The 21,618-nt window shown below is 44.6% G+C and overlaps 1 protein-coding gene across 1 annotated transcript in view; it reads right to left on the reverse strand.

The window, feature by feature from the left end:
• Reln (reelin) overlaps positions 1 to 21,618 on the reverse strand; it is a 420,580-nt gene that overhangs the window by 45,487 nt on the left and 353,475 nt on the right. The window contains exons 41-46 of the mRNA XM_050139698.1: positions 20,231 to 20,460; positions 14,987 to 15,207; positions 12,835 to 12,982; positions 10,047 to 10,305; positions 8,956 to 9,205; positions 4,375 to 4,543 (exon numbers count right to left, since the gene is read on the reverse strand). Coding sequence (XP_049995655.1) covers positions 4,375 to 4,543; positions 8,956 to 9,205; positions 10,047 to 10,305; positions 12,835 to 12,982; positions 14,987 to 15,207; positions 20,231 to 20,460 — 1,277 coding nt within the window. The remainder of the gene's footprint in view (positions 1 to 4,374; positions 4,544 to 8,955; positions 9,206 to 10,046; positions 10,306 to 12,834; positions 12,983 to 14,986; positions 15,208 to 20,230; positions 20,461 to 21,618) is intronic.

Here is a 21,618-nt window from a genome sequence, read left to right on the forward strand (position 1 = left end):
ATAACATGTAGGCAACTGATGGAGGTACAAAATACAGTGGTTAAATCCACGGGCTCTTGGGCCAGACAAGCTAGTTCCAGCAGCTCGAAAACTATTCTTTTGAAGACACTAAAAATTGAGAAAAAAAAAGAAAACCTGAAAAATTTGGAAACTTTCTTCCTCCTTTCGGTGACTGAAGTCACTGATCTCCTGTGTGGCAATCCTGTCTCATTTGGCTTGTGGACAGCGTGGAACTCGGACTCTTGTGTCTTCTTCCTTGCTTTGTGACCCATTCCCACTGATCTGTTCTCTCTGGAGAGTGGATGCAGTTACAGCAACATCATGACTGCAGGTTCAAAGGTGGGCGTCTTCTCCTCGTATGCAAGGGGAAGTTAGGCGTGTGTCTTAGCAGTCATCTCACTGACATTTTCTGTACTAGTTCTTCACTCCGGCCTCTTAACTGCGGCCCAGATCTGTCTGCCCAGCAAGCTTGCCGCCGTATCTGAGATGGTCTTGCGAATTTTTCTTAGACCATTCCAAGCTCAGAACATCCCATGATTCATTCAAGTTTTTAACATATATTCAAACATATACATAATATATTATACCAGTATATGTATACATTCAAGTAGGTATGTGTGGCGTGTGTGCGTGTGTGTGTGAAGGCCAGAGAGCAACTTTGGGAGCCATTCTTTAGGGGTCCTCAAGCTTGGTTATTTATTTATTTATTTATTTATTTATTTATTTATTTATTTTTTTGAGACAGGGTTTTTCTGTAGCTTTGGAGCCTATCCTGGAACTAGCTCTTGTAGACCAGGCTGGCCTCCAACTCACAGAGCTCCGCCTGCCTCTGCCTCCCCAGTGCTGGGATTAAAGGCGTGTGCCACCACAGTCTGACTCAAGCTTGTTTTCTGAGACAGGGTCTCTCCTGAGCCTGGAGCTTGCTAAGCAGGCTAGGGTGACTGTCCAGTGAATCCAGAAATCCAAATCTTCGTGTCTCTCGCCCCAGTGCTGAGATGCCAGTTCTGGGGCACCCTGTCTGGCTTCTCTTCCTCGGTTCTGAGGCTCACTCAGACTCAGGTCCTCACGACTGCCCTGCTGGAGACTTCGCTGGCTGTGTTGTCGCCAGGGCCCCGTTTTCAGGAGCGTTACTCTCTTGCTTTGGTTCAAGCTTTGTTAAGTAAACCCAGTTCCACCAATCACCGCCTCCCCTGCTTTTCCTGCTTTAAACAGTCTCTCCGAGGCTCAGGTCCGTGAGGCCCTGTCTTTCTCACCTGGATCTCCTGATTGAGAATTGCTCTTTTCCTACTCACTGAATTCCTCAAAGCTGGGCCCAGCTTTCCACAAAACCCTCTCTAACTCTGACTTTCAATACACTCTCCCAATGTTCAACACCTGTGGCATTTTAGCCTGTTCCTCAGCACAGCCTTAAGTTACAGTCAGCAGGAAGCATTTTCAGCTCCTCCAACAGGTTACAGCCTCTGCCGGGAGAGAGGTTCAGACTGTGTCGTCCCACCTCTCTGGACTCAGGGCTACACAAACGGTTCTCATTCATTTTGATTTTACGGACGGTTTTCCAGGAGGCTCTAACTTTACCACTGCATACGGCAAAGAATAAAGGTTAAAAAATGACGCCGAATTCTCGGGTTTTAACCCCGCAACGCCTGGAGCAGAGTCTGATATAGCTTGTGTCTCCTCTCGGTTTCCCTTGTCTCTCGGGGAGCAGGAGGACCTTGGACGCTGCCCCTTCCCTCACTCTACAATGTCCTCTTCATCTTCAGCTCCCCCACTATGCAGTCTGAATTTCTCTTTATGTCCACTGAGGCTCTCACCTTCCCTAATTGAGTCTCCAGGTACAATAGTAAGCTTCTCTAGCTCCACGTCTCCCCAAGCCCCTTACTCCTGCACACTGTAACGGATGTGGATGCATTGCTATAAGAAAGCCCTATATTTAGTACACTGCTTCTCTATGGTTTGACACCATTCCACCTGTCACGTTCTTCCTTTCTCTCTGTCTCAACTCAGACACACCAACTTCCTGCCACTACGGGGCATTCTCCTTGCCTGAAACATTCTTTGACCTTCCTCCTTCCCCAGTTCCTCTTCAGATCTTACTTAAGTTCATTGTTTCTCAAGAAACTATTCTCTGCCTTCCTGATCAAGCACCACCTTCCGGTACTCCGTCATATTGCAATGGATCCTATAGTTAGTTCTGAGTTTGGATGATGTCTGGTGAACGCCTCTGTCTTTTACTGAACTGAAAGCTCTTCGAGGTAGGGATCAACCCAGTATGGAGTAAAGACTAGCAAACAATTCAGTACTTAAAGGCATTTCTTAAAAAGATTATGTCTGAATGCATAAACAGTTGCTTCCGGAGACCTGGCTATTTCCGCAGAGTGAAATGTTTGATGACAATTTGTGGGTGACTATCTTCCATTTACAACCATCACCAGCAATACCCGGGTTCCCCTTAAAGCCATGTCATAAGACAGTAGCTAAGTTCCAGCTGTCTGGTGGTCATGGTCAGGGCTAAGCCCTACTTAGCATGCACCTGTAAGCTGTCGATATTCCCTTGTTTACAGCAAAGAGCTAGAAACTCAGGTCTGGCAGACCGCATGGATGCCTCAGCCCATTCCCAGACTTTTAGGGAGTCAGTTAGTTTGACTTCTTGTCTGCCTGTCTGCCTGCTTACCTACCGAGCTACCCACCTGTCTGTGCTTGGGAATCAAACCAAGGGCCCCATTCATGATAAACACAGGTGAAGTCAGTTCCACGTAAAACAAGGAAAGGCACATTTCGAAAGCCACAGGGCAGACTGTGGAAGCAGGAGAGACGGGCAGCATGCGTCTGAGCCAGTCCTCTGAGACTTTTCATGAGCTTCCTCGGCATACGGCAAACCATGCAAAGAAATGGGTCCAGCCTGGGCTTCTCCTATGCCCGTTTGTCTCTGAATTTCTCAGAGCGGTGGGCTGTAAGGCAGAGTTACCTTTAAGACCGTTGTAAGACAATGAGCCCTGAGGGTGATATCGGAAACAAACTGTGTATTTTCACTATGGTAACAGGGGAAATAGACGCTCATCAGATTTTCCATATATCACTTGAAAGGGTCAAAATTCTTGCGAGTGCGTGCAAGAGACAATTAAAAGACAGATTAAAATATGAGGAATAATTACTTTTCTCCGGTAGACATCTCAAGGGTATAATGAGTAGCCGAAGTAAATCTTAGAATGTCACTTCTTTGCAGAATGCTGCCAAGTAGCTGGGCAATAACTCATAGAATTCATAAAGACTTAAAAGGCAGCTGCCTTAATGGAGGTTCCCCCCCGTAACTTATTAAGATCACCTTAATAATTCATGCACAGCAATACCTTTAACGAGCAACACAACCTCACGTATCTCATTGAAACTCATTTAAACTTGGCAGCTCTGCCTCACAGTTAATATTGTCCCCAGTCTCTGAGCCAGCAACTGTAAAGCAGCCGTAGGCGCTGAGAGGTGGAAGCCACTCCGTTTATGATAATCCCAGGAAGAGTTAGGTCCTAGATGAATGCTTGCAAGGTAGGGTCGTTTGCTAGGAGGATTTATTCATTCTTCATGTGCTGGGAGGTGACGGGACAATAATGAGCCCAAACTGTAACCCTTGTTCCACACTGTGCTGGTTGCCCTCGGCCAGGTTTCCGCGGAGCAAACGGGAGCGCTAACCGCGATCTTAACGCTTTCCTATGCTCCGGGCTTGCTGTGGGTGGCGAAGGAATCATAGACATGGTTCTCCTGGGGAGAATTGACCCTCCACGTTCCTAACACTGGAGTATAAACGCACACACGATCCAGCAGTTACCAGGCACTGTTCTCAAACCAAGTTATTTGCCGTTGGTGTAGTGGATGAAGCCCTTATGGTTGCTTTCCACAGGAGCTCCAGGTGATAAATTCCAAAGTCATATTCAAAATAAGATTTGGAAAGCAGAGGCGAATGTTAAGACACATTTATTTGCTATATTCATTTATATAAAACCACTAACCACTGTATTGACAGTGGTTTAAGTGACAGAAAAATAGATTCCGTTTAAATCTATTTTGCATCCAGTGGTCTTATTTTAAATGGCTGCTTCTTGGCATCTCTCAGTCAAGCCGGAGAAATTGTGATGTTGTAACTAGTGTTTTCTTGTATAAGCCAGTCTTAAAAAAATTATTAGCACTAAAAGTCAGGAAAAGCCTGGATTTAAGGGGGAAAAAAAAGAACAACTTCCCCATAAAAACTGGCTTTCACTTTTCTTATTGAGTTAGCCTTAATTTATATTCAGATACGTAGCAAATTCTCGTGCATCTCATTTAAACTTGGTCTGGCTAGTACCAAAGCTGATCACATGGGGGTGATCCATGCAGAAGTAGCAATACCTGGTGTAAGGAGGGAGGGGCAGGGTGATTCTGGTCCACTTGTTGAAAGTGTCCGACACCAGGATCCGCTGCAGGTGGTAGCGGTTGCACTCGACGTTGGTGGGCAGGCAGTCCCTCAGCAATGGGTGCCACGACAGCCCCAGATCCACCGAGTATTCCAGTTCAATAGCTGAAACAGGAAGTAGTGTTCTTAAAGCCAACACACGCCTGCAGAACCAGGGATCACAGTGGCTTACTGTGTGTGTGTGTGTGTGTGTGTGTGTGTGTGTGTGTGTGCCTGTGTGTGGTTTAAGTGTAATGAAATAGTTTTACTTACCCCTTATGTTTATATTTCCAACTTTGAAATGTTTGCCAGTTTGGTTTTTCTCTCTACTTATTTTTGCTTTTTTGTTTGTTTATTTATTTTTTTTTTTTGAGACAGGGTCTCTCACACACTCCTGGGACTTACTACATAGATCAGGCTGGCCTCACAGAGATCTGAGCGCTAGGATTAAAGATGTGGACCACAAGGCCTGGCCATTACTGCTAATTTTAATAATGTTGAACTACAACTCCTTTTAAGGAGATAGAAACAAGTGAAATAAAACGACTTTCCCCAAATCACTCATTATAATGAGAACCTTTTAGAAAAATCACAAGTTATTGGTTCATATACAGCCAATGTATTACATATTCTACACGGTGACTTTGGCCCTATCCACTAACGCCCTGTCTTATCCTTCTCACTGAAACTCAGTCCCCCTCAATCTCATGTCTTTTTTTTTTTTTTTATCAATTCTATATTTAATGATCTCTTTTTAAATATGCAAAAAAATCTGAGCAGGCTTCAAAATTTTTAGACAGAATTATTTTTATTTGTGTGTGTGTGTTTTTGTGTCCGCGTGGCTGCCCATAGAGGCCAAAAGAGGATCCTCTTTTGAAGTACAGACTGTTGTGAGCCATCCAATGCGGGTGTTGGGAACCAAATCTCACTCCTCTTTAAGAGCAGCAAGTTCTCTTAGCACCAAGTCATCTCTCTAACCCCAATCTTTTACATTTTGACCACCCCACAAAAAATTCTGGCCAGTTATGTCTATTTTGCTCTTGTTATAAACGACACTTCTTAGAAACCATACCATCTCTTTCCTTATGTATTTATATTTCACTCTTCTACACAAAGGAGCATACTGGGGAGCCAAGGACACATAAAGAGACATCTGAAAGTCATGGAATTTGTGTAAATGCAGCAGACAGACTGGGGTCTGCAGAAGGATAGTTCTCTCCTTCCCTTTTCTTCCTCTGAAACAGTCAGCTTTTCCCTTCTTTGCTGCTCTGCTGGCTACTGGTGCTTTGAAAGCTGCCTCAGTGCCCACTTTTCTGCTTGCTCTAAGGTAACGACTTTCAATCTTAGCTGCACACTGAAACTCCTTAGGTACCTTCCAATCTCAGCGGCACACTCAAACTCCTTGGGTACCTTGAGAAACTCTCGGTGCTTGCATTTCATGGCCAGTCTCTTCCCCAAACCTTCTGGCCCCTGGCCCCGGGGTCAGCAGCTCTGAAGAGCCCCCAGGAGATTCTGTGTGGCTGACATGAGGCTGTTTGCTCCTTGAAGCTTTCTAGGTACGGACAATAGCTCAGTCTTCATTATATGTGTCCTTATGGTCTCAGACATTATTGATCACTCTCTGATTCTTTTAGTTGAGATCATTATTCCAGGCATCCCGTCTTCACGCTCTTTCGCTTACCAGGGGAGCTTTGTACATTCCCCCAGACATCTCTCTGGCCTCCTATTCCATACATACACACGCAGGCTGCAACAACACCTACCAGTTTTATGTCTCCAAACTGATTTGACTCACGCAGCCAGTGCTTACTGATTCTAGCACTGCACTGGACACTGAATACATTGGGAAGAGCAGTCTAGACAGGGCCTTCTTACGGGCCCAAGAAGTATTGTCACCAGAAACAAGAAAACCACACCACTTTCTTCCATAAACAAACAAATTTTGTTAACCACCAAACTTCAGCAATGATGATATTTTGACACTTTTTCTCTGGGTTTGAAATTTAGACATCACTTCCAAAAGCTGACTCCTCTGTTGAGTTCTCTGTGTGGAGCCCACTACTTAGTCCTGGGAGATCTGGTTGTTTCCACTGTCTCATGTTGCCTTCGTCTTTTCTGCTTCTCTTAATGCCAGCATGGTACCCTATCACCGTCCTCCCTGAGGCCCCATGGGAGATCACTGCTCCACCTTATTTTCTAGGATTCCTTTCTGCTTACCTTCACAGAGCTGATATCTCCTAAAACATTACAATTCCCGTGACTTTCTGTCACAGCCTAGAACCACCTGGTAAAAACGACCCAATGGGCAACTGTCTGCAATAGGTTGGCTTGTGGGGATTGCCTGAAAGTGGTTGATAGAAGAAGAACCAGACAGTTGTGGGCAGTGTCACCCCCTAGGCAGAGTCTTGAACTATACAAGAGTGGAGAAACAGCGCTGATCGAGCAATCAAAAGAGCACATACACATTCGTTTCTCTGCACTCTGACTAGAGTGTGACCTGGGTATCTGATGTCCCTGTCCTTCTATCCTCTGACTAGAGTATGACCTGGGTATCTGATGTCGCTGTCCCTCTATCCTCTGACTAGAGTGTGACCTGGGTATCTGATGTCCCTGTCCCTCTATCCTCTGACTATAGTGTGGCCTGGGTATCTGATGTCCCTGTCCCTCTATCTTCTGACTATAGTGTGGCCTGGCTATTTGATGTCCCTGTCTTGTCGTCCCTGCCATGATGAGCTGTAACCTGGGACTGTGAGAGGAAATAAACTCCTTTCCTCCCTAAGATGGTTTAGCCAGGGTTGTTACCACAGCAACAGAGCAGAAATTTGGACTACACCCCATCCATACTTATAGTCTATCATCTATGACTTTCGAGCACAAATTTCTGTACCTGCTCTTTAAAGCCCTCCCAACTTTGTGGCTCGCTCTACTTAGTCACTGTGTCCTCTATTGCCTTACTTACTGCCCCTCCCGGGAGCCTGTGCCCGCCTGTGGCAGAAGCACACACAGCTGGTTATGAGGACCAAAGCTAGTCCTGGTGCTGCCGCTACACACGCCTTTGTTATTTCCACCGGCTCCATACGTAACTGGAGGATGAGGACTCTGGAGTAGCAAGGGTACTTCTGCTTCTAGGGCCAGGATGCTTTGCTCTCTCTCCTACAGCTTCCCTGGGGGCTGTGGGAGCTTTGTTCTTCACTGCTTCTCTTCTTAAGCTAAAGTTTACCCGACCCCGTTGGAGATGGCTCCTCCAATCTATCTACCCTTAAAACCCACTCCAGCCTAAAGATCCAAGGGCGACTTAGCTCTTGGTCAAACGCTATCCTCTTTGGAAGGGGCAGCCGTTCATCCTCTCTCCCTGCCCTGACTTTGCGTGACATCCTGTATCAGGTTCACTCCGTAGAACACCCTTCCCCAGTCACCTACTGGTATCAACTAACTGTGTCTGAAATACAAAGAGTATACCTGGGATCCTTCCTAGGTTCAAAATCCTAGGCATATCAAAATCTGGTTCCATGGAAACTTGAAAGTAGCCAAGCTCCTCAAATCCCCACGCCCTCGAATCTAAGACAGACAAGGGCCCCATCAGCCCCGAGGTGCCCTGGAAGATGGTATAGGACTGCAATTCCTCCGTAATCCCCCGGGGTCTGTAAATTCAGGTGAAGGGTCAAAATCGCAGCGATGGCAGCTTGTATTTCCCTCCTGAGGGCTTGGATGACAGGTGCGTGTTATCACGCACATTTTACACAGGGCTGGGGAGAGAACTCAGGGCTTCATGTATGCTAGGCAAGCAGTCTTCCAACTGAGCTACATCCCTAGGTAGTCACCGTGTTCTCAAAAATATACTCTATTTACAATAGAAAGTTGTCAAGAAAAATTAAAGCTTCAAGATTGTCCCAAGAACTTAAAATGACCTGTGATTGGGCTGGAGAGATGTCTCAGCGGTTAAGAGCATTGCTTGCTCTTCCAAAGGTCCTGAGTTCAATTCCCAGCAACCACATGGTGGCTCACAACCATCTGTAATAAGATGTGCCCTCTTCTGGCCTGCAGGCATACACACAGATAGAATATTGTATACATAACAAATAAATAAATAAATAAATATTTTTAAAAAATGGCCTTTGACCATTTGTGTACTTAACGCTAGAACTTAGGTATTGAACTCTGTGTGTGTGTGTGTGTGTGTGTGCATGTGTGGTATTCATATATGTGCTTGTAGGTGTGTGTGAGAGCCAGAGGCCAACATAAGTGTTTTCTTTAATTGCTTCTGCAACTTACTTTTTGAGATATGAACTGTCACTGAGCTCAGAGCGCACTGATTAATCAAACCGGCTGGCTAGTGAGCTCTGGAGATGTGCCTGTCTTTGCCTTGCCAGTGTAGCATCTCAGAAACACACAACCATGTTCAGCCTTTTTTATGTGGGTGCTGGGACACTGAACTCAGTCACCCCATGCTTGCTCAGTAAACACTTTACTAAGTCATACTGTTAACTCCACGGCCACGGGCCCTCAGGCTTCTGTCCCTAGGCGTGTGGAATACTTACCGTAGCAAGAGTCCGTGACTGAGCAGGAGGCAGCAAAATCGATCTGCAGGAATGAGTCCTCGTTCACGGCAATGTCTGTGGTGACCACATAGCGGGTGCTGGCCTTTTCAATGAAGACAAGGGCGTCGCCTGTGGACCCACACACGGGCATCTTGGTGCCTCCCGGGTGCAGCAGCCACTTCCTGCTGTCCAGGGTCGAGAAATCATCTTCCAGGACCGTATTTCCAGAGATATTTCCTCCAATGAGAATCTGAAACGCATTTTAAAACACCCCGTGGTTTGGTTTTAGCGTAAGGGAGAGTTCAGTCGTTTTTGTTTGTTTGTTTTGATCCCTCGGCTGCCTCAGGATGGGTGTTGTACAATCGCATAGTACTGGGGACCTTTGAGAACGCCCTTGTTTCTGGGGTCTGCCTGCCCATCTGGCAAGGAGCTGCAGAAAACAAATCAAAGACTGACCAAGCCACCCACAGCCATTCGTGGGCCAACTTGTGCCTTTGGAAAGCACACGTCGCCAAGCTGGGAGGACAAAATTTTGGCTCGTCTGTGTTTATTTCTATTTAGGGACAGTCACGCCCTGAGGCATTTCAGCTGCAATTCTCTGCTTGAGCTCGACTGTTGGCCAACAGGGTCTCTGAATTCTGTTTGATGCGCTGTATTATGTATGAAGATCCTTTACAGCAGTCCAGAAAGATGTTGGGGTGGGAAGAGGCTTATTTATTTATTTTTTCATCAAAAGGCTGGAAAAGAGGATTTGCGACCAACTGCATGTGGCCCCAGTGCTAATTTGCATGCTCTCCTTTTCAGAGAATTATAACCTTGTCTCACGCTTGATAAAGTCCCTCTGTCCATATGGCAGCTTCCTCTCTGAGCTCGACCTAGGCCTTCTGTTGTGCCATTGACTTTTATAGGCATAGGCAATTGGGGGTATAGTGAATGAAAGCAAAGCTAAACACCATATCTAATCTAGCCGTGTGCCCTTGGGCAAGTCATTCAACTACCCGTCCTGGCTTCCACCAGCACCGAGTTGGCGTTGGAGAACTGGGCTTTCTAAGGTCATAAAAGTTAAAGCAGATAATTCTGAAGGGACTGACCTGGTCGATCACCCAGGGGCTATAGAAGTGTCCATTTTCAGATGGCTGCCACCAGCGGAGGCGCGTGGAACCAGAACGGGCCTTCAGGGGCAATTCCAAGGCGATGTACCTGCCCACGTTGCTTGAGTTGCTGAAAAGGAACTCTTGAAGGAGACTCCAGGAGAGGCCGCCATTGAGAGAATACTGTAGAAGCACGGGCTGGCTCCTGGGGTCTGGAACACCTTTACCACAGCCCAGCCTCACGAAGAACTGCACAAATCTGACACCAGAAGACTTTACTGTAGACTTTTTTAAAATTTTTTTTATTTTTCATTTATTTATTTATTTATTTATTTATTTATTAAAGATTTCTGTCTCTTCCCCACCGCTGCCTCCCCTTTCCCTTCCCTCCCCCTCCCCCAATCAAGTCCCCCTCCCTCGTCAGCCCAAAGAGCAATCAGGGTTCCCTGCCCTGTGGGAAGTCCAAGGACCACCCACCTCCATCCAGGTCTAGAGCAGAAGGAGAGAGAGCACAAGCAAGGAACTCAGGACCGCGAGGGGTGCACCCACACACTGAGACAAGGGGGATGTTCTATCGGGAACCCACCAAGGCCAGCTGGCCTGGGTCTGAAAAAGCCTGGGTTAAAACCGGTCTCGCTGAACATAGTGGACAATGAGGACTACTGAGACCTCAAGAACAATGGCAATGGGTTTTTGATCCTACTGTACCTATTGGTTTCGTGGGAGCCTAGGCAGTTTCGTGGATGCTAACCTTACTAGCCTTTGACTTCAAAGAGAAATTCGCATCATTAACAAAAGGCAAGCACCCTGGGCGGTGTAGGGCGGCTTTAATAAACATGACCATTCAATGAACGTCCAAAACAATCACTTCGAAGCTTAACTTTCCTTTCTAATATGAACGAGAGTTAATTAAAGGCGCAGTGTGAAAAATGGCAGTTCTGGCTCTATTTGTATATTGCATCTCTTCTCCAAGGGGTCTGGGGAAAGTGGAGTCGAATGCCATTGCATTCTTTGGCTACTTTATAAGATGCTGGGAGAGACCCAAAGGCTGCCCGAGTCTGAGAGTGTATTGTTGTCTGGTGAAGACAACTGGATTTCGGTCTTCAGTATTTGAAACTAGAAGAACGAAAAAGTCATCGATCCATACAAGCCTTGCATCACTGGCTTTAGGAGACACATCTAAATTCAGCCGTGGTAGCTCCTCTTTTCAGGAGAGCAGGCCACGTTTGGACGAGCTGTGTTTATCCTAGGCTTCTTTTATGTCTTTTGCGCCAGGGGAGGGAAAGTGTGAGTGTGGGATGTTGGTGAACTGAGCCAGACTCTGACTGTTGCTGGGTCTGGGTACCGGTGATACTGGCCACTGAGAACTGTGGCAGCCGGCCAGTGGCAGCTTTCCTAGCTGGCAGGGAGGTGGGCAGGGTGGCAGCTAGCAGCTGGGGTGCCAAGGAAAACTGGTTCACATGTTATCTTTGGCAGGCAAGCTGCTGGTGCCTGGTCTGGCCACTATCCTGACTGGAAAAGCAGAATGAATTTCATGTCAGATTCAACATACGTACTCAGTAACATAACAGGACTGATAATAAGTGTTATCAGTATCATACACAACGCCATTCATCTCTCCCAGTTTCCCAACCTCTACCTATTTATGCCGTGGCTCTGCAAACACTGCCATCTTACGCTGAACATTTTAAGGTCAATATATGCAAATCCCACCCAGCATGCAACTGGCTGAGCTATAGAATGCAGCTTTTAACATCTGATTAATGAAAACACGCATTGTTAGTGCCTAGCGATGTCTACATGAATAAAGATGGTATTTACCGAGGAAAAAACGGGTATGTTATCTGCTTGTATTGGAAAGATGTTTACATTAATTTAGTGATAGAAACACCAAATTACTACTTAGAAAATTGCTTATTTAGAAAAACTTAATTAACTTCTAAATTAGAGAACTTGGCTGCTATTAAATCTGACATGGAGAATATCAAATTAAACCATGTGCATTAGGACGGAGTAGAATAAAGGTTTGCTTCCAGTAACTTTACAATTGTTTCAGATAGAACTGTACTTTTGTGAATTGTATTATTTATGATCAATATTTGAGAGAGGCAGGAGAAAGAGGGAATGTTAGGATGCATTTTAAAGTACTGGGGAACGTTTTACAAATAAACCTGTTTGCCTTGCTCATTTAGAAATAGGTCAGGGTTGCATTTTGCATGCGTTAAGCTGTATCTTATGTTTTGCGGTTAAGGTTTTGGCTCGTTGAGCGATCACGGGATATGCACTGTGACAGGACATCATCCTCCGAGCCAGCTTAAAACGCTTTCTCGGAGTGAGCATGCTCCATTTAGAAAATGACTTCTCACAATGTTAGCGGAGCATCGGATTTACAGAGACTAAGACTGCACTTAAAATACGCTCAACGAGATTTGCTAGTGGAGATAAAATCAATCGTGAATAACTTGAGGATGCATCGCACCTCAACTGAGCTTCTTATTAAGATGTGCATATTTTCTCCAGAAAATATGATCAAGAGCTGGTTGAAGACAGTAGTCAGTGGAAGGTGGATACAGAAGATGCAATATGATTCTCTTGAAGTTAGAGTAAGTTAAATATTGTCATTTTCTGGATTATCCGATATCAGATATTAGGTTTGTTGTTGTTGTTGTTTAGCTGTGTCTCACATCTGGGGACCTGAGCAGAGAAGCCTAACATCAGCACGGAAGGTAATGCCCCAGAGCTCCCTGCTTCTGCTTGGATTATGTCCATAATTGCAGGCTACAGTTACCTGGCATGTGACAAGTCCAGGTCCCGAGTCACCAGCATGCGCAAGCCATCTTCATTGAAAAAGAGGTTGTTCCCACTGGACAGGATCCCGCACTTCCTAGAAGGCTTCGCACCACTGATCAGTAAGAATCTGTCGGATTCCAGTTGACCTGAGGAAGTGGAAAAACGTGTTTTTTTTTTACCTGTGACCATAGGTGCAGCTGTGTTATATTTTCAAAGAAACATGACCAATGTGTCATGTAGTTTAAAAATGCAAAGCCATAAACACCGAAGTCATTTGGGGGATAAAAGGACTCTTTATAATAGGAACTTCTTGAAAGTTTTTGACCTTGACTAATACAAAGGGTCACGCCTCGGAGGAGGGCCTTTTTCCTGGTATCTGTGGCTCACCCAGGTAAGCCCCTCCACATCGAAGAGAAGGAGGAGAACTGGTTATCAGGAAGTGGATGAAGCCAGAAGAGAGACAGGGAAGGCACACACCCCACCCCCGATGTCTCCACTCTCATGCCAGGGCAGTGCCCGAGGAATAACACAGTATCTTTTAAAGGTGATTTTTTTTAATTTAATAAAATTTAAACACAATTTAATAGTTGCAGTTGGATGTCTTTCAAAGTCAGTTCTCAAATCTACTCAGATATGCACCTTAGAGGTGGTTTGTTCTTTCACCGTGGTAAAATACACAGAACATGTTTACTGTATTAACAATTGAACCGTGAATAATCCAGGGGTATGCAGTGTATTCCTGATGTAAAATCTTCACTAGCAACTGCTTTAAGGTTTTCATCCCCCAAGGGGAAGCCTAGACCAAAAAGCATCCTTCTCTCCTGCATTTCTGGCAACCAGCCACTCTGTTTTCTACATCCAAGGAGTGACTTATTTGGTATGTTTCACACAAACAGAACATACAATGCATGTATTTGCCTGGTTTCTTTTGTTTATTATATTATTTCCAAAGTTCATATACATTGTAGCATCTGTCAACAGTTCAAATGTTTTATGGAAGTATAATGTTTCATCTTACATTTGTACCTAAATCTGGTTTTAATCTGTATTATTATTTAATATATGAATATATTAAAAGTCTTATAGAAAATAGAGAAAAATGAAGTCTTTTTGGTCTGATTACATTAACACAGATATGGTGGTATATTCAACCATCATATGAAGATGTTTAATCTAATGTTTGAGAATAGTGCATCTACAATTTAGATGCCCCTCCAATTGTTAGTTTATAATATTTGTTTTTCTCTGTTGTTGTAACACTATTATTCCATGTAGTGATGTCAAACTCTGGGTATTAAATCAAGGTGTGGAAAGGAGGAGGGGCCGCCTGAAGAGTTGACAGAACTTGGATTTCTTATATCCAAGCTTATCCTCTGGAAATATTCTCTCAATTGGCATTTGTCAGAAATTATATGTAGTACAAAAAGTGGTGCAGATATAGTAGTTGTGACGGGGTGGACAAGACCCGAACATGCCCAGCCAGCCAAGTCCCAACAGGGAGAAGAAGGGGGTCGGGTGTGAAGGGTAACCCTAGCCAAGATGCCACGAGCAGATGTCATTGTTGAGAGGCAGAGGCATGTTTCTCTAAGAGTATAGCCCCTGATAAAACCTCTCCCCAGTGGAAGGCCCCACATTCAAGACTGTTGGGGCAGTAGGGTTCAAAGCTGGGTGGGAAGGGAAGAGGGTGGATGGATAGATCTAGGGAGTGTTAGAGCAGGGAGTTGAATATCAAAACACGTTGTACAAAACTCTCAAAGAACTAATAAATGTATTTTAAAAGTTAAAAATAATTATTTAAATATAATTAATTAAAATTTTTGTTTTATTTTTCTTATAGATTCTCATGTGTATAGTTTATCTCATCATTAGTTTCAGGATATTAACGATCCAACATAGATGTTGAAAAAATAAAAGAAAGTTTACAAAAATATGGTGAAAATAACCTTTAGTTATCAATTAATGCCTTATTCTCCCTGACTAACCATGGTTTCAAACATAGCCCTATCAACTCAGAAAGAAATGGACTTTCGTATATTTGCGGTTGTAACAACAATTATTAAAATACGCTCAAGCGGTTAAATCACCACCACAGCTTGGGCTTACAAGCAAACTCTTCCAAAAGCTACACGGGATTTAGGAGAGAAGCTTACCTTCAAAGTCGTCTTTGAGGAAGTCAGGATTTTTGGTGCTTATTTTGCAGGTTGGACCAGAATAGCCTGGGTCACAGATGCACTTGGTCCCATTGATGCAGCTCCCATGCCCGCTACACATCTCTTCGCACTGGGGACCGATGTAGACATTGTCGATGGCCCACGTGACGGGCTGCGAGCCAGCAGGATAAAATCCCTGGTACCATCGGAAACGCACAGACCTGGAAAACAAGGCCCGAGGGGCTCAAAGTTACTCAAGGGAACAATACATCTTTGGTGCATCTGGTCCACAAACAATGGAAATTCCTACTTATGTATCAACTCAAGAGGAAGGAAACACAGTTAAAGAGAAGAGAAGAAGATGAGACTTGCCATTTTAGTACAATGCAACTTTTCTTTTTTTGACAGTAGGGTCACTGTTTCTCTAGAACCTTCTGAATTTTACCAGTTAGTGAAAACAGCACCTGATCTTCCTACCCTTCCAACACCGGCTCTCTTGGCGAAGACTTGTCTCTTCTGTCAACACTCTGCATAACTATCCTAAAAAAACCCGATGTAAAACCCACGGAGCATAAACTCAACCCTGATCCATTTAACATGCACAGTCCTGTGACATTTATACACCACCAATGCTGTCTACCCTTATCAAGTTCCAAGGCATTTCTGCACCCTGAAGGAAACCCCAGCAGCCTTTCCACATTTTCTCTTTCCAGGCAACCGCCAGCGCCCTTCCTGTCTCTGTGGATGGACCCACTCTGTGCCACAGCAATGAAACCATGCAACATATGGTTTGCGTTCAGCGACATTCATTCAGTGTTAATGTCTTCAAGGGCCATCCACTTCCAGCAAGTACCAGACGTTCCTCCTCTTGACGCTCCATCTCAGGGATTTACGGGGATTTTTCAGCTCTCTCATTCACTGGTTTGATTGTTCCCACCTTTGGGCTGTGGAGAGCAGGGCTGCTGTGAACATATGGGAAGTGTTTGCTTAAGTCCTTTTCGGTCCTGCGAAGGATGGTGGTGGAATTGCTGGGTCTTAGGTACATGGGCACCTTTCCCGCAATGGTGATGGCTTTTCCATCACTACAGTACTACAACTGGAACAACTGGAGTTACTTAAGAACATGCCAATATATTCTATCAGCAGAGAGCTTGTAGCAGCTAACGTCTATGCCTCATTTGTTATACCCTTTCATGGCACCCAGCATAGTGTTTCTGACACAGTAGTTGCTCTTGAGGTCAGCCTGGATACAGAGAGAGTTCTAGGCCAGCACTGACCCTGTTTAAAAAAAAATATGAAAACCCCCAAACTAACCTAACCAACCGACTACCACACTGCCCGCAGTTCCCCACGTCACCACCATCACCGAAATTGGCAAATGAATTATCTTATAATGTTATTGGTGACAATCATGTCCCTGGAAATTATCTATGTATTTAACTAGATTAACTAAAAGTCCGGAATAACATATTTTTAAAACATGTCTAAAACCCAGTTCAAAGAGGTCGGAATTATTTTAGAGGAGACGGGCATTGAATAGACCCTGGGTGCTTCTTTTTGTGCCCCAGGAATCTATCCGTCTTCTGGTTATCACACAGGCTCAATCTGGAGAGTTTTCATTTGAGAAACAAATTAGAAGTGAAACACGGGTGGGCATGCGTGAAGAGAAGGAAGTTTGTGAAGTCTCTGCAGCGTGGCAGAGAATACTGCAGACATAGTTAGTTCTCACATGTAGGCTCATTGTTTATATCAGGAGCTCAAAACAGACCCCAATGCCAATACAATATTAAACCAGATTCTCCTAGACTTGTCAAAGTTTAGTCTTGGCAAAAGCACTCCTTACCTTGTGAACTCTCAGACTGCTGAGCTGAGGGAAACGCTTGGAGTTTTTTTTTTTTTTTTTTTTTAATGAAAGCCTACATGGATTTTTTTAACTTATTTATTCAAATGTTCTGAATACAGATGAGCCACCCCGGCTGGGCATTTGTTAGTGTTCGCCCCACCTTGGCACAGAAACCTCAAGGGCTGTGACAAATGGGCTCTAGCCTGCTTTGGCTGCGGTTCCCTTCGGCTGAAACCTCACTGTGAAAAATATCCATTGTCACCCTCCTGGCAAATGTCAGCACCTGCTCCTGAGCCAGCCCTGTTCAAAGGGTCCTCTCTTTAAAATACACGCTTGAAATTTCAGGTACGTCACCCTGTCTCCGTCGATAGGGGCTTGGGTTGACTCATCATAAAAATGCATAGAGTAGAAACAACTGGGACGTTCTCGGAGAAAAAGACGCTAGACCGAAAGACACAACGGGGATGTGAATAAAATTAGGTGAAAATTCAACTCGTGTTTTGAATGTAAACATTATGGAGGGGCTGTTGATTTGAGAGTGGGGGCATGGAAGGAACTGGAGGGAGGGGACATTGAAGGGCTGGAGGGAGGAGAAGAAAGGGGCAAGTGATACGATTATATTTTAATTAAAATGTAAACATATCTAAAAACTTAGCACTGTAAACAAAGCTGCAGTATTTGTGTACGTGTGTGACCACATGTGTAAGTTAGCATCACACACACACACACACACACACACACACACACACACCCTTCAGCAGCTAGTATTTATGCTACTGTTATGTCCCGTGTTGAATACAAACCACAGAATGGTTCACTGAGCTGGAGAAAATTCCACTTTTGCCTTCCAGCAATTCATGCCTGTGTGGGTTTTAAGAACAGGACTAATTTTCTTTTTCTCTTCAGACAAGGATGAGACATTATTATGAAGACAAATTTTTCCCTCCGCAGATATGGCTGAAAATAGTTTGGGCTGATACAATTCTGAGAGTGGGCATGACACCTCACCAACTTCATCCCTTTCCATAGAAATAAAATGACATGGAATTCGAGCAACACGCAGTCTCAGTTCTTTACATTCTGAAGACCTTTTTTCTTTCCAAAAATGGATTTCCTCCAGTGGGTGAAACTGAGATATCTGTATTTTCCTTGCGCTCGTGTTCAAGATAAGCTGCTATGCTTATATGGCCCAGAGGAAGCCGTCAGCGAGGCGTGGCCCTGCCGGTTGGTCCTCCTGGTGTGGGCAGCCTGCTCTGCTTTTCACTCACAGATCTTTTGGCTGACTCCACATACTTCAGGGAAGATTATTTGCATGGGGGAACTTGCTGAAGCACGTCTTAAGCGGTACGCCACAGTCATGGCTACAGCCTATCTTGGGTCCTTTCTTAACTAGGAAGTCAGAGAAAAACAGAAGCCCATGGAAGAGGAGACTGGGTACTTCATCACAGCATGCACATGACGGAGTCGATCAAAAGTGTGTGTTTCACTCTGCTTCAATGGCCACAAAAATATAACATGAATTGTGTAGCTCATAAATGACAACATTTAGTATTTTTTTAATCACTTAGAAGTTGAAGATCAAGGAGCTAGCACAGGGGCTGCTAAGGACTTGCTTTAAAGTTCAAACTTGATGCTATCTAGCTGAGTTGTGTCTTCCTGTGATGCAAGAGGCAATGGGGTTTTCTGGGACCTACCTAATGAGAGCTGTAATCCCATTTATGGCTTAATGACCTCTCCTAAGGCCACTCTGTCTAATGATATGACCTTAAGGGCTACGATTCCATCCTGTGAATTTTGAGGTGACACAGTCAGCCCATAAGAGAGTCTAAGTGGTTGAGCCCCAGGTTTTTCCCATGCCCAGTCTGTCAAGGAGTGCTCTCCCAACTCTCGACCTGACTGACTTTCAGATTTTCTTTCTAGGAGACTTGGAATCAAGGGTTCCAGGAAACAAGAATCATGATCTATTTGATGTTGATGGCAGGATGATAAAAACAAGGACCACAAAGTCCCGGGCATCTTTTCATTAAATCCTTTCATGTTCTAAGTGGAAAATGACTGACTTTAGATAGAGTTGAGACCCTATCCCCTTTCTACTTCTTCTGTGAACATCTCTCTGAGAAATAGGAGGTCAGCATCAAGCTGGGTGGTGTTCTATCATTCCTGTGAGCTCCAGAATGTCTCCTCACCCCCTCTGACTTTCACGTAGAGTCTAGAGGTCGTTCTGTCTAGCGATACCTGCGTGCGAAGAAAACACTGGATATTCTTCTACACTGCCTTCACGCTGTATCAAGAGCCTTAGACAACAGGGAGTATTTAAGGTCTTAATAATCAAATAATGAAAACTGCTCTAGCGAGGTAGTGAAGGGTGGGTGGGTTATGCCCCGAGACAACGCTAACTTTTGAAAATGCACTTTCAATCTTTGCGAAGAGTACCAAGCATTTTGTTTATACACAAAAGAGGTCTAATTATGCCTAGATTCACACAAGGATGAAACATCTAGTTCCATCTCAAAAGTACGACAGCAGTACTTTCTTCTTTTTGATATACACTGAGAAAAGTGAACATTATTCTACAACAGTCGTTCCCAACCTGTGGGCCATGACTCCTTTGGGGGCGGAATGACCTTTTCACAGAGGTAGCCTAAGACCATGGGAGAAGCACAGATGTTTACATTACAATTCACAGCAGTAGCAAAACTACAGTTATGAGGTAGCAATGATATAATTTTATGGTTTGGGTCACCACAACATGAGGAACTATGTCAAGGATCACAGCATTAGGAAGGTTGAGAAGCACTGTCTCAGAGAAACCGATTCCTAGGCTGGCTGCTGCATTGACCCCCTCCTCTCTGTCTCTTCCTCATGGTATAAGCTTTATTTTTGGAAACTACCATCTTCATTTCCTCTAGCTGAGAGGAGAAGTCCTTTATCTCCAAGCAGCTTTTCAACAAAAGAGACAAGTATAATGTTACGAGAATGCTGAGGGAGGTTGAAAAAGTAAAAACACCCAAGGGGAAAGTGCTAATGCCTTTTATGAGATGCCCAGAACTGGCTGTGGGCTTCCAGCTTCCACACATGCCCACTGCGGTGTGTATGAATGCATTGCATTTTTTACTGTGTTTATAGCGTGAGGCGAGAGCCCATGGGAAGAGGGTCAAAATGATGAGAAAAATATGTTTTATCTTGCTTCCTTTTGATTTGCGAAGGATGCATGGGAAAGGGATCTCAAGCAACGCAATCCACAGCACGCTCTTCAGTTCATCCTTAAACCATGCACGGGTAGCGGGTAGCGACATTGTCTCTTTTTCCTGCCTCAAACGTCTACTGATCTGTTTCAAGCGGGAGTGAGTGACAGATCGTCAAACGAAAACCCCAGGTGGTGCCAGGCGTCAGACCCTCACCCGCAAAGGTGCAGCTTCCCGAAGTGCACGACTTCCCTCCGCCAGCCCTGGGTGGTCCCGGCGTAGTAGGTGCTGCCCGGGTGGTGCTCGGTGGAGCACAAGGAGCTGACGTGGACGCTGCTGTGGTAGCAGAGGGGGAGCAGCAGGTGCCAGGTGGCTCCGAAGTCCCTGGAAAATTCCAGTCTGACTGGATCAGCGGACGAACTATCAGTGGAGCATCCAACATTGATCTTGGGAGAAAAGAAAAAGTGGCATGGATTATCACGCCATATTTCCTGGCGCCAATCTAATCCCTGGCAAGTGTCTCACTGAGATACGTAACTCTGAAAGATCTATTTTGCACCAGTGACATTATATATTACGTTTAAATTACATTTGTTTCATAAGGAACCTAAAAAGGTCTCAAAAAATTTTTCTCTCATGTTACAAGAAACATAAAATGGACAAGAGAAAGGTTGAGATAACGCCAGATTTTACCTTTGGCCCATTTTTAAAAAAATCACCGTCAAGAAAATAACAAAGAGTGCTCCCTCCCTAACAGCTCCCTTACCAGTTTACTTCGCAGTGACCTTCTGTTTCCTTCGCATGACACCTTATAAATACCCCAAAAGCTTTCACCTTCAACACACACTCAATGTAAAAACAAAACAGAACACAATTGTTGCTATTATTATTGACCAGGAAAGATTTTCAAAAGTTGGAAGTATTCAGGATGGACAGCATTCTGAGGTAGCATTCGCAGTCAGAGGACAGTGATGGTTAGTAAAATAAATCCACTCACTTCTGCAGCTACTCCGTGCATGTCTTCTTCAGCACGCACGTGCCTGGTGCGTGTCAGAGAATCTAAGATCTGCTTTGTCGTTTCCAGTACGTAATACAGTATCTTAAACTCTAACCGGCATGCTAACGTAACACAGCACCTAAAAGTCTAACCCACATGTTGGACACTGGATATTTAGATTCTTTTTTCAATCTAATGACAATTTGCAACTTTTGACCTTTCCCCTCCCTCTCTCTCTCTCTCTCTCTCTCTCTCTCTCTCTCTCTCTCTCTCTCTCTCCCTTCCTTCCTTTTAAGCCTCTTTCTGCTAAATNCTCTCTCTCTCTCTCTCTCTCTCTCTCTCTCTCTCTCTCTCTCTCTCTCCCTTCCTTCCTGATAAGCCTCTTTCTGCTAAATGCATGATAATTTTTCTGCGCCATATCTCCTCTTTCCAAAGAATATTTTCTTGCTATCACGCCGTTATGGTAACTGATTATTAACATGTAGTGAGTGGAGTGGAGGGGGAAGAACACAGAGCAGGGAGGGTGTGGCTATCTCTTTATCTTCTGACGAATAAGCAATTGGGACTTGATGAACTTTTGGCAAAAATGCTGCCTTTTCTTAGCATT

Source organism: Alexandromys fortis, unplaced genomic scaffold (genome assembly GCF_014885135.2).
Source record: "Alexandromys fortis isolate MF-2015 unplaced genomic scaffold, M_Fortis_MF-2015_v1.1 scaffold_38, whole genome shotgun sequence".
Classification (NCBI taxonomy): Eukaryota; Metazoa; Chordata; class Mammalia; order Rodentia; family Cricetidae; genus Alexandromys; species Alexandromys fortis.